At 37.3% G+C, this 13,226-nt stretch overlaps 2 protein-coding genes across 3 annotated transcripts in view; both read right to left on the bottom strand.

Moving 5' to 3' along the window:
* The window catches only part of nrxn1b (neurexin 1b), a 799,620-nt gene that overhangs the window by 592,516 nt on the left and 193,878 nt on the right, over positions 1 to 13,226 (bottom strand). The gene's annotated exons all lie outside the window — the stretch shown is intronic.
* pcsk2 (proprotein convertase subtilisin/kexin type 2) overlaps positions 1 to 13,226 on the bottom strand; it is a 69,232-nt gene that overhangs the window by 52,836 nt on the left and 3,170 nt on the right. For both annotated transcript variants that reach the window (XR_012388376.1, NM_001142266.1), the window contains 1 exon segment: positions 11,373 to 11,480. Coding sequence is in view for 1 of the 2 variants with exons in the window: in NM_001142266.1 (NP_001135738.1) it covers positions 11,373 to 11,480 (108 nt within the window). In the remaining variant the exon portion in view is untranslated.

Here is a 13,226-nt window from a genome sequence, read left to right as displayed (position 1 = left end):
ATTTACGTTTGTATGTTTTTAAAAAATGTTTACTTTTAGTTTTTTGTTTTGTTTTTTTGCATTTAGTTTTTTCAGTTTTTAACATTTTATTTTGGTTTTACAGTATTTTTATTTTTTTTTTAACATTTAGATTTGTTTACGTTTGTATGTTTTTAAAAATGTTTACATTTAGTTTTATGTTTTGTTTTGTTTTTTGTATTTTACATTTAGTTTTTAAGTTTAACATTTTATTTTGTTTTTATGTTTCGTTTACATTTTTTTACATTTAGTTTTTGAAATTTTTTACATTTTGTTTAGTTTTTTTACATTTCGTTATGTTTTTTTAATTTCATGCATTGTTTTGTTCAATTTTAAACTGTTTAGTTTTTGTTTTATGTTTTACGACTTTTATGGGGTTTTTTGCGTTGTTTAGTTTTTGTTTAGTTTTTTACATTTTTTACATTCTTTTTTTACAGTTTGTATTTTTGCTTTTTTTACATTTTCTTTTTTGTTTTGTTTAGTTTATGTTTTTTACATTTCGTTAAGTTTAAGTTTTTTACATTTTTTAAAATATTTTTTAACTTTAGTTTTGTTTTTCATTTTTTACATTTTGTTTTGTTTTTACATTGTTTTTTACGTTTTTATGTTTATGTCTTTTGTTTTTTACATTTTTACGTTTTTCATTTAGTTTTTTATGCTTGTTACATTTTGTTTTGTTTTTTACATTTAGTTTTTTATGTTTTGTTTATGTTTTTTATGTTTTGTTTTTTATGTTTTGCTTTTTATTTTGTTTAGTTTTTTACTTTTTTTACAATTCCTTTTGTTCTTCACGTTTTTTTTACACTTTGTTTTGTTTTGTCCCTAAATATGCACATTTTCTTTTTGTTTAATATTATTGTATCCAGAAGAAAACTCAATGAACGGCTATTAACAAACAATGATATTTAGTATTTTAATTTAGCTGATGCACAAAAATAACTAAAACTAACATAATCATCAAACTACATTATATACATAATATAAAGTAAAATAAAAAAGACAATTTATTTAAATTAATCTTAAATAACATTACCAATATATACAAATAAAAATTACATTAATTAATTAATTAAAATCTGGAATACCTAAAGTAACATTGCATCTATCACAAATCTCTAATATAACCTTAGTTTACATTCTGCATCATCTAAAATTTTACTTCATCTAAAACTTTATTTTACATATGTTTTCTTATAACTAATGCATATTTCTGTTAAGAAGACATGTTGTGAATAACTCGGTTCATTCAGCACAATACGTGGCAAATTACTGAAATTACAGACCATTACATCCATTAAAATACCATTTCCAAAACAAAAACATTACCAATAGAAAGTACAGAACTCTCTGTGGGAAATATAAATAAATGTGTGCAAATGAATAAGAATAATGTTACTGCTGCTGGAGATTATGGGAGGTCAGAGATCTTTGACCGCATCGATTCACAGTAACAGTAAATTCACATCAATACAGTAAAACTACACACGTCACACATCTGACGAGAGCAGTTAAAGGCCATCTTAAGACACATAAAGCAAAGGAGACCAGCAAATTACTCACAATGAGGTTATGGGGTTATTTCTAATGCATCACAGACAGAAATGAGCTGAGGTTATGCTTAATGTCTGTAATAGCTCAATACTGAGGATATAGTGAAATATTATAATGTACTAGAAAATCAATACAGACTTTAGTATAGGTAATGTGATCAAAAAAAAACTGTATAAATTCATCAAGTAGACATTTTCACTAAATTTCTCTCAGTTTAGTCTCCATTTCAGAGGTTGCCACAGTGGAATGAACCGGCAACTATTCCAGCATATATTTTACACAGAGGATGCACTTCCAGCTGCAATCCAGTACTGAGAAACACCCATACACACACATTCATATACTACATCCAGTTTTATCTGCTCAATTTCCCTATAGCGCATGTGTTTGGACTGTGGGGGAATCCGGAGCACCCGGATTAAACCCACGCCAACACGGGGAGAACATGCAAACTCAGAAACACCAACTGACCCAGCCGGGACTCAAACCAGAGACATTCTTGCTGCGAGGCCACAGTGCTATCCACTGAGCCACTGTGTCGCCCTGTGTTTGAAAACATGTACACACCATCACCATAGTCCACAAATAGTCAAGGTACCAAATATCTACTCTGCTAATAACAAAATTAAAGACCTATTTCTGTTGTAAAAACACAATTTGAGCAAAGGTTTTGTGATTAATTTATCAAATATGTAGCTTAGAAAATTAACTCACTATCAAATATGATCACTAGGTATTTATAGCTTACAAAGATGATCAATTTTGCTTACTTGTTGCGATATAATATCAGGTATAATGCAAAATCTGAAATCAGCTAGTTTGTTTAAAACCAATTTTTGTCAGTAACTGTAAATAACGAAGCGCTTGTAAAGCTGATGAGGCGCCGCGGTAAATATTAGTGTCATCTGCATTCAAATAGTACTTTGTTACATAAATTATTTAAATACAAGCTAAATCAAATAGGTCCCAAGACAGATCCCTGAGGGACACCTTTGGATAATGACAGAATGAATAAAGTACAGTCTCCTGGCATTGCATTCTCCCTGAAAGAAAATTTCAGATACTGAATTATATAGAAGGAAATTTAAAAAAAAAAAAAAAATAAATAAATAAAAAAGAAAGGCTCCCAGGAAAAATCCCTGAGGGACACCTTTGGAGAGAACATTCTCTGAACTAGCACACACTGTGCTAAACACTGAAAAATTATTTGAAAGATACACTGAAAGATAATTTAACATCCAAGAAGCAAAAAAGGGATCTTACCTGGGACTACACAGGCTCATTGTGTAAACATACCCCCGTGTACAATTCTGGAGAGCGCAAATTATGTAGCCAGAGATATGTAAGGCTGCTTTTCATAGTTAAAACAAACACTATGGGGTGGTATGACACCGCTGATGGCTTCTGTTTCTTTTTGCACTGCCACTTACCTCCGTGTGGACGGCTTTACTGCTGTTACCTATTAGTCCAATGACTCATTCAAGACCAGTGAAGAATGGTTGCAGAAAGAAGGTAAAACAAAAACAAAAAGCAAAAAAATACAAGTAATCTGGAAATGTGGTAAAAATCAGGCTTTCTTTTTCTTGGTCGCTTTTGAAAACACTATCGGTTGGGTTTAGAAAACGGGGAGGATGCTTGTCAATCTGTGCTTTATAAAACACTATTAGTAGGGTTTAGGAAAGGAGGAGAATGAGCCAGTCAGTCAGTCAGTCAGTCAGTCAGTTGACAGCGGTTGACAGTGGGTTTACGTGAGAACAGCAGGCATGAATGGCACTCACAAGTGAAATGTAAGATCTGACAAAGCGTACACAGCAGCCAGTCGACTGTTCGTCCTCAATTGTGTCACAATTCAATGGTGCCCCACAGAGATCTGTCCAACCCAGGTTTATTATTGATACATACCCTTGTATACATTTTCTGAAGAGTGCCAAATACTGAGCTACATTTAATTTTTTTTTATGTTTTTGTTTTCGTGAATCCACCAGAGGCCACTGTGTATGCTTTTTCAGATGTCAAATTTCACTCACGAGTGCCACGAGTCTCAGAGGCAGCTGTCGACTGACTGACCAATTACCCCACCCACCACCTTCCCTAAACCCAACCAATAGCCTTTTAAATAGCACCGATTGACCAGCGCACACCACCTTCCCTAAACCCAACCAATAGCCTTTTAAATAGCACCAATTGACCAGCGCACACCACCTTCCCTTAACCCAACCGATAGTGTTTTCAAAAGCAATCCAAAAAGAAGAAAAGCCCGCACAGCCGCCTGATTTTTACCCTGTTTTTTTTTTCAGATTTTACCACATTCTCACCCTGTTATTTGCTTGTTTACCTATTTTTGCCTTTTGTTTTTTCTCATCTGCTTTCTGGAACCTTTCTTCACCGGACTTAAACCCCGTCGTCACAGTCAACTCCGCTATGCGTCTCAAATCCTCCAATGTACACGGCGAGTCACTGGACAAACTGGTAAAGCTGTCCACATGGAGGTAAGCGGTCAGCCGGTAGCGTGAAAGGGAACAGCCTCATACCGCCCCATAGCGTTCGTTTTAAAGACAAAATGCATCCATACGTACTTCTGGCTACATAATCTGCGCTCTCCAGGAATGTATACAGGGCTACGCTTTAAAAATAAGCCTGTGTTGGCTAGGACAGATTCCTGAAGGACACCTTTGGACTATGAATGAATGACATCCTCTTATTAGCACGGTGTTCTCCTCTGAATATAACTTAGCATATCGAATCAATGCACCTTTAAAACTAAAAAAAAATTAGGTGTAGTCATTGTGCAAAAGCATATTCACTGCAAAGAGCATGTGCTTTATTCTGCAGGAGCCGACAGGAGAGAGCGGCTCCAGCAGGCTCTACATTCAAGGACCTGATAATTGAGTTGTAAGAGTTTGAGCTGAAAGGAGGGAAAGTGACGGGTACAAGGTTTAAATTGGCTTCATGGCTTTGTGTAAAGATTCACATCATTTGCAGAACGATTTCGGCAATCTTGAAGGACACATCACCTCTCATCTACCAATTTCACAATGGGTTTTATTGTTGTTCCCAAAAACATGTGAATGGGTTTGCCCTGGTTGAGAGAGAAAGCAGCGCTGACACATTCAGACATATGCTCTCTCTGCCGCCATCAACCCATGCAGTGTTTCCTATGGGACTGTGTCTGTTTTATCTGCTTACTGACTTCACCGTGACTCAGATAATGCTGCTGCTCAAAATGGCACTGTGCGCTTCAAACGTGCATCAATCCTGACAGACTTTCACATGCAATTACGGTTTAATCATTTGCATTTATTCATTAACAACACTGTCTTATTCAGAGCGACCTCCAAATGAGAATAATACCAGCTGAAATGATTAATCAAACGCATTCCCTGCAGAAAACACAAGTGTTGCCAAGGAAGCAAAAGTAAGTGTGTGTTTGCATAAATAGCTTCCTTAGTTTGGACTAGAAAGTTTTTAGGGACACACACTGTTCTCTTATTTAAAGACTGTTTCTAAGGGGGGGGGGGGGGGGGGCTGAATGAATGCACCACCTAAAACCAGAGCACTGCAAAACATTTAGTCATTTTGCAGACGCTTGTGTCTGAAGAGACTTACAATTGAGGATGCATTAGCAAAACACACATGAGAGAAGTCTGGATGCCGACTCTGTGCAGTTGCAGAGCTGCATGCAATGCTTTTTAAGGTGCTGTATGGGAGTTTTTGACTCTTCTAAAGCATAAAATACCCTAATATGTTTGAAATATTTTAGAAACATGCTCAGTGGTCTTGTTTATCTGAAAAACAATGTTGAAGTCAATTTAGCTAAACTGTGACACGGTCATCTTGTGGAAATATTACCAATGATCCATCAGCTAATGTTTTCCCCTCTCTCTCTCTCTGTTAGTAAAGCGCTGTCAACAAATATTTTTCCTCCATATCCCATAATGCACAGCGCATCGGCCTAGGGCAGCTGGATTACTCCAAAAGGCGTAGTACTTTTTGTGATTGGGACTGTTTTAGTTCGGATTATATTCTCACCACAAACAAACCGCTCCAGGGTTCATTTGAAAGCGTACCGAGACCACCTCTTCAAGCAGGTCTCGCTACGCTTTTTTGGTCAACTTTTGGTGTGCACTCGAGTACGATTGCTGCATTCTCGCCAGCCCAAACCAACCACACCAAGAGGGAAAACCAATTCTATTGCGATTCAATCGAACTAAATAAGGCAGGTGTAAAAGCACTCTTAATTTAAAAAAACTAATTAAACCAACTTATTTTTTTGAGGACTCAACTTAAAAATGTGAGTTTTTTGCTATGTAAAATGCCTCTGATTGAAGAGGAAAGATTTGGCTAACATCATGAAGTTTGCTGTCTGATCCTCATTTTGTTAGATGTTGTCGTGAACATATTAATGCAAACTGTTGCGCTACTTTTTTTGTTTTGTTTTGTCTAAACAATAGTTTTTAGAGCAAACTGTTACTTAGTGCAATTATGTACCCGTATTGCCTTGGTGGAAAACAGCGCATTTCATTCATTCAGTCAGGAAGGCTCTCAAAACATGCGTCCGTGACTGAAATGTGACCTCCGGTGGACAGGAGCAGACTCCGAACTGAGACGCAGATTCAGACTTCCACATGAGGTTATTGATTAGCAAATAATATAAATATTACGTTTCCCAGCGATGGGTTGCGGCCAGAAGGGCATCCGCTGTGTAAAAACGTGCTGAATAAGTTGGCGGTTCATTCCTCTGTGGCGACCCTGGATTAATAAAAGGACTAAGCTGAAAAGAAAATGACTGAATGAATGAATATATATTACGAGCGTAAACATTAGGTGAGCACACGTGACACACTACATGATGAGATTTGCAGCGATACACAATGGGGCTGTTTGCACCAGACGAAACGCGACAGAAATGAAAATCCAGGCATTCAGAAGCACAGAATAGTGCACTCACTGCACTCCAGCACAATGCTGAGGTTTATAATCTAATTAATATATATTAAAAGCGACAGGTTTACTCACTTTATCAAGTAAAGTCAATTAATCGCTGGGTGTCACAGTGGCTCAGTGCGTAGCACGATCGCCTCACAGCAAACAAGGTCGCTAGTTCGAGGCCCGGCTGTGTCAATGGTCATTTCTGTGTGGAGTTTGCATGTTCTCCCCATGTTGGCGTGGGTTTCCTCAGGGTGCTCCGGTTTCCCCTCAGTCCAAACATGTGCACTATAGGGGAATTGAATAGGCTAAATTGGCCATAGCGTATGTGTGTGAATGAATGTGTATGGGTGTTTCCCAGTGTTGGGTTGCAGCTGGAAAAGTTGCCGGCTCATTCTGCTGTGGCGTCCCCTGATTAATGAATGGACTAAGCCAAAAAGAAAATGAATGAATGAACGAACTAATCGCTTTAAAAGCAACAGGTTTATGCACTTTATTAAGTAAAGTCAACGAATTGATTTTCGGCGTATGCTTATCCACAACTGAAATACTATAGGCAGACGTTCTATCCCATAATTTACCTTTACTCTGACGTTTAAATCAATTTTTGAAGAGCGCATGACAAAACACAGTAAAGTTTGATTGGACACACCACACGTCACCACATCAGATGTAAATGGACACTTGTTATTATTTAACAGCCGGATTTTACTCTGAGTTTTTGCATTAGCAGTGGTTTTTCCCTGCGGTCGGTGACCTGAGATCCACTGAGCTGAAGCACATCACGGTCTGTTCATTTGTCATGTGTCATTTGTCAAGATGATGAATGGACTGGATATGACAGGACGGCCATTTCTGAATTTATTTCCCCGGTCACTGGAACAGACTTTAATTGAATCAGGTTTCTAATTATGGAAGTTTCCAGAGATATCATTCATGCAATAGATGGAAGCAGACATGGAGAGGATGGGATTTTTATCACTGAAGTACAAGTATGTGACTCATTCTAGATGTACATTTAATGCACTTTCCATTCATTTTTTGACAAATGTATAATTTATAGTAGACTGAGTTCATCATTAATAATGCAAAATTAATAAATTTGATAGGAAACATATGATTCTGTTAATAATCTCTTTACAGACTGTTCTGCCTTTTTATTATCAACGTTACAGAGTTGACTAGAATGCAGAGACAACTGTTTTTTATAACTGTAATGACAAATAATACAGAAAAAAAGATGAAAATTAGACTTCATTATTTGAGGATAATTGAAGCTGAATGTAAGATTCAGCTAATACAGTTAATAGAGTCCTTAAGTCAATATTTTAATACAAAATGTCCCTAAATGCACCTATAAACATTACATTTAGCGATAACTTGATTTAATTAGTGTTATTATTCAAAGCTGCTTCATTAAAGCTTTTGAAAAATAATAGGTTTGAGGCAACACGGTGGCTCAGTGGTCAGCACTGTGGCCTCACAACAAGAAGGTCGCTAGTTTGAGTGCCGGCTGGGTCAGCTGTGTCTGTGTGGAGTTTGCATGTTCTCCTCCTGTTGGCGTGGGTTTCCTCCAGGTGCTCCAGAGAATCTGTCTGAAACAACAACTGCACCGAAAGCATCTTTGTTAACACACCTTCCAGAGCTTCAGTCGCGATGAGCTGACTGATAAATAATTCAGCTCTTCAAGCCACAACTCAACATTAATAGCTGATTAGTTATGAAAAGTGCAGAAACTGAACAGATCCTGTCATGAGTGCAAATCGCTGCTGCGCCGTCTCACAGGATTATGGAGGCTGATTACAGGCTCACGTCTCGCAGACTGAAATATTCCCCATTACAGGACTTGAAAATCTATGCATGCCTCATTTAGAGCGGAAATATGTTTACAGTATGAGAAGTAGCCTCAAATACAGACAGAGAGCATTCAGAAAAACAAAACTGAGCTTATATTATTCAATAATATGTGACCCTGGTCCAAGAAAAGCAATAGTTCACCCAAAAAAAGTGAAAATTAGCCCATTATTTCCTCTCACCCTCGAGCCATCCTGTCTTTTTTTCACAATGGGAATAGTTTTATGCTGGGTCTTCATGCTGTATAATCATGTTGGAGAGTTGCTTTTATTTTGAAGCTTCCATAAACTAAATGCCATGGGTTAATGCATGCCTTATGAAGCAGATCCATGTGTTTTCAACAAAACCATTTCAACCTTTTTAATTATAAACTCATATCACTGACATCTGACAAAGGCTGAATGCATGTTATGCACCTCTGAAATATGCATTTTAAATGAGTTTTGTTTTGTCCAAGTGTGTAGTTCTTGATCAAAATATACCGGGCTTTAGGCTGGACTTTACGTCTAAAGTATATATATATATATATATATATATATATATATATATATATATATATATATATATATATATATATATATATATATATATATATATATATATATATATATATATATATATATATATATATATATATATATATATATATATATACATAAAGTCAACTGTTATGTGCAACTAATATATTACTGACATTAATCTATACACTATGCGTGTCTTTGTCATGATCACCAGCGATCTAAACACTATTGCTGGAAGACACTCATATTGCTTACGGACTACAAATCCGCCATGTTATGGACTACATTTCACACATGCACTCCGCTCGCACACACATGTTCCTCATTCTGACTGATTACACACGCACCACCGGAGGATTGTCAAGAGCTGATTACACACACTTTTAAGCAACACACACTCACTCCAGTCGCCGAGTCTTGTTTACTTAGAGTTACTATACAATGCATATTCCTTGTCTTGTTATTCCCGTGTTTTGACCCTTTGTCTTTTTGTCCCTGTCTGCAGCCTGCCTTCCGACTTCTTGCCTGTTATTGTACTATGATTCTGGATTGCCTTCACACATCTGTTTGCACCAAGCGGCAACCTCCCGCTCTCCCTCAGGAAGCCAATACGGAAGTAACTAAAACTGCAATTCATCCGAAATTCCGCTGGTCCTGGACGCTCCTGGCTCCAAAATAGAGCAAATTTCAATTGAGCCCACTGTTAGAATGGTCAACTTTACAGCAGAAAAAAAGGTGTTTACAGCCTGCTACAAAAACAGATTTTGGTGCATACAGCTAATATTACCCTTCATGACAACTGTGAGGGGGTGAATTTTATTATAACTCATGGGTTTCCTTTAAATTATATTAGGTTTGTAAAATTAAGGGCGTGGCCACTTGATTGACAGCTAGGTCTCGTTGGTCGCCGTCACGTCACCTCAGCTGACTCCTGCAGATTAGCCACTGAACTCTGCATATTTATCGTATGACGATAAAAAACACTTCATCACTTGATGTCTTCAGTCCCTGAACGTCTTTAAGTGTTGTGAAAGAGAACGGCCACATTACAATAGGTGCTAAATGCTTTACTATTGCAACTTTTTTGTAAGGTGTTGCAAAAACCAAAATTGGGATCAGTGATTAATTTTGAAAATTAATTTAGAAATGAACACTTTCGTTTTAATTTGCACTTTTCATACTGTCCCAACATTTTTCTGATTTGGGGTTGTAGATAAAAAGTCAACTAATCACCTTAAAAGCAACTTGTTTACTCATTATTTTGAAGTCAACCAAATCGCAGGTTCACTCCTTCTTAAGTAAAGTCAAATAATCCCTTTTTACTGTGCAGAAAAAACTTCCATAAGCTGTTATTTTACAACTTTTAGATGTCACCTATCTGTTTATTGATACTGTGCTAAGCTACACTGCAGGTGATAACATGGGCTGCGTCCGAAATCACATACTTCCACACTATTTAGTACGCTGCATACAGTATGCGAGCCGAGTAGTATGTACGAATTCATAGAATTTAAAAATTTGAAACCTTACTACGTCCCGCGAGATTCTGAAGTACGCATCGAATAGACCAGCGGTTCCCAAACTTTTCAGCACGCGACCCCTAAAATAACAATGCCAGTGACTCGCGACCCCCAATATCCTCTGAGGTGGTTATAAATACAGAAAACTTGCATGCAATGGCGCACACACACACCAATAGACCAAAGTCTATTCTTCGTTTAATTTTTTTTTATGTATTTCAGTGCTGTAAATGGGCCAGAAAGTTTAACCTGGTGTTATAAAATCAATCTGCTGCATCTGACGCTCATGCTGTCTTTAATATAATGTATTTACCCCAGGGGTCGCAATTCAATAGAACAAGTAAATAAGCTACTATAGTAACTATAAATGGCTGTTTTTTTCTCTTCAGTTGGTTATGGATAAAATATGGTAATTCTTATGGTCTAATAATAATAATAATAATAAGTAGATTTTTGGAAATCACCAGGCGACCCCCCCTTCATTGTTCCGCGACCCCTCAAGGGGTCCCGACCCCCACTTTGAGAACCACTGGAATAGACAATATGCTATCCCATGATGCCCCACGAGAGAATTCATGAATGGGAGTAAAGCAAAGCAACTCGCCCAGGTGGGTCACATGATCATGACAAAATGATGAATGTAGTATGTTCGAGTTCCATTCATGCTGCTCACATTCATGCTGTGTAATGTACTTTTCTAACGGCTGAGCGGTATGATTAAATTCACAAGCAGTTCCTACTCAGTGTAGGTGGTTTCGGATGCAGCTATGGGTTTCTCACCACAGCAATTACTATACAGTATATTTTGTATTGACCCATAAGCATCCAGAATCAAACATGTTTTCATACCTGATAAAACATCCAGCCAAACACTTGACTGACACCTCAGCATTTAGCATGTCAATCAATGGAAGTGTCATCAGATTAGCCATTATTTTCTGATGACAGGGCAGTTTTTACATACACAGGTTTCTGGTCTTACCCGGTGGTCTGATGCCAGGCGGTGGTGTTGTTGGTGGAGGCTGCGTTTTCTTCTGGTTTTAGGCATTTCCAGTGGGTAGAAATGAAAAAGATCCTCGCCGAATGGAAGCTGAAAATAAACACAGCTCTATTAGGACGACTGCAGAGAGGAATGAACATGTAGATGTGCTCACTCATGCCCAAGTATTGAGTTCATGTAATGATAATGTTGGCTTTATTTGTGTCTGTGTGTGTCTGGTTTTACGTCTATTTGTCATCTGGCTCTATCATTCATGTGAATTCATCATCATATTAGTTCTGTCATAAGTGTATAAATACTGTCAGTGCACTCTTTAAAACTACTTCGCTTTTTCGTAAGCTAATTCTGAGACACATATATACAAACACAACCTCTGGGTTAAAAAGTGTCATATAAATGTAATTGTAAAAATTAACCCAACATTTGGTTTGTTCGGATTTTTGACCTAATGTTGGGTTGGGACAAGTGTATGTATGCACAGTTTATGCATATTAAATATGTTGGGTCACATCACAAATAGGGTTGCGTTTGTCTGTATACCATCGAACATTGGTTTAAAAACAAGCCAGAATCCAGAATTTATAAGCCTGTACGTGTTATCTTGTGTTACGTTTAAGAGGAAATTTAAGCCAGTGCTCTTGACTTGAAATATGCTATAGAATATAAGCTGCTCATTAGTGTTAGTAGCTATACAGGATCTCAGAATATGCCGAAACTGTTATTCATTCATTCATTTTCTTGTCGGCTTAGTCCCTTTATTAATCCGGGGTCGCCACAGCGGAATGAACCGCCAACTTACAGCAAAATTGAACTTTGATACTAAAGTATATATATATGTTCTCCCTCCTTTCACGTGGGTTTCCTCCGAATGCTCCGGTTTCCCCCACAGTCCAAACACATGCGCTATAGGGGAATTGGGCAGGCTGATGCAAATGAGTTTGTATGGGTTTCCCAGTGATGGGTTGCGGCTGGAAGGGCATCCGCTGCATAAAACATATGCTGTATAAATTGGAGGTTCATTCCGCTGTGGCAACTCCAGATTAATAAAGGGACTAAGCCGAAGAGAAAATGAATGAATTAAATATATATATATATATATATATATATATATATATACACACACACACACACACACACACACACACTCATTCATTCATTCAATTTCTTTCACCCTAGTCCCATATTTATCAGAGGTTGCTACAGAGGAATGAACCACAGAGGAATGAACCGCCAACCATTCCCACATATGTTTTACACCGCAGATGACAGTGTTAACCATTGAGCCATGTTCTGGCAAAAAATTTGCATACATTAAAGCATATTTTTACTTTGTGTCAACAATAAACGTTTTCGATTAAGATTAAATTAAATGTTATAAGTTGAATTAAACTTTAATAAAAACAGAAAAGAAAATCCTGTAATAAGTTTCCATGAAGTTGTTTATTGTGCACTGTTGTTGTTTTTTTCAGCGCATACATTGACCCGAGTTGTGTTTGAACAACCCAGCATTTAAATAACCCAGCGCTTATTAGAGTGTGTTTAGTTTAGTTTACTCCATCACCATTGTCTCCATCAGGAGGACAGTATTATTTCACCAGGATCACAGAGTAAATGAGAAACGCTGAACGAGATGCACTGATTGAGAACTTCTGATCAAAGAATCACAGTTAAATCATCTCAATTCATTCATTCATTTTCCTTCGGCTTCATCTTTTTATTCATCAGGAATCGCCACAGCAGAATGAACCGCCAACTTATCAAGCGTATGTTTTATACAGTGTTTTATTCCATCCGCAACCCAGCACCCTATAACGCATGTGTTTGGACTGTGGGGGA

The sequence above is a fragment of the Danio rerio genome, chromosome 13, assembly GCF_049306965.1.
Source record: "Danio rerio strain Tuebingen ecotype United States chromosome 13, GRCz12tu, whole genome shotgun sequence".
Taxonomy (NCBI): domain Eukaryota; kingdom Metazoa; phylum Chordata; class Actinopteri; order Cypriniformes; family Danionidae; genus Danio; species Danio rerio.
This window is presented reverse-complemented; position numbering and strand designations above follow the sequence as displayed.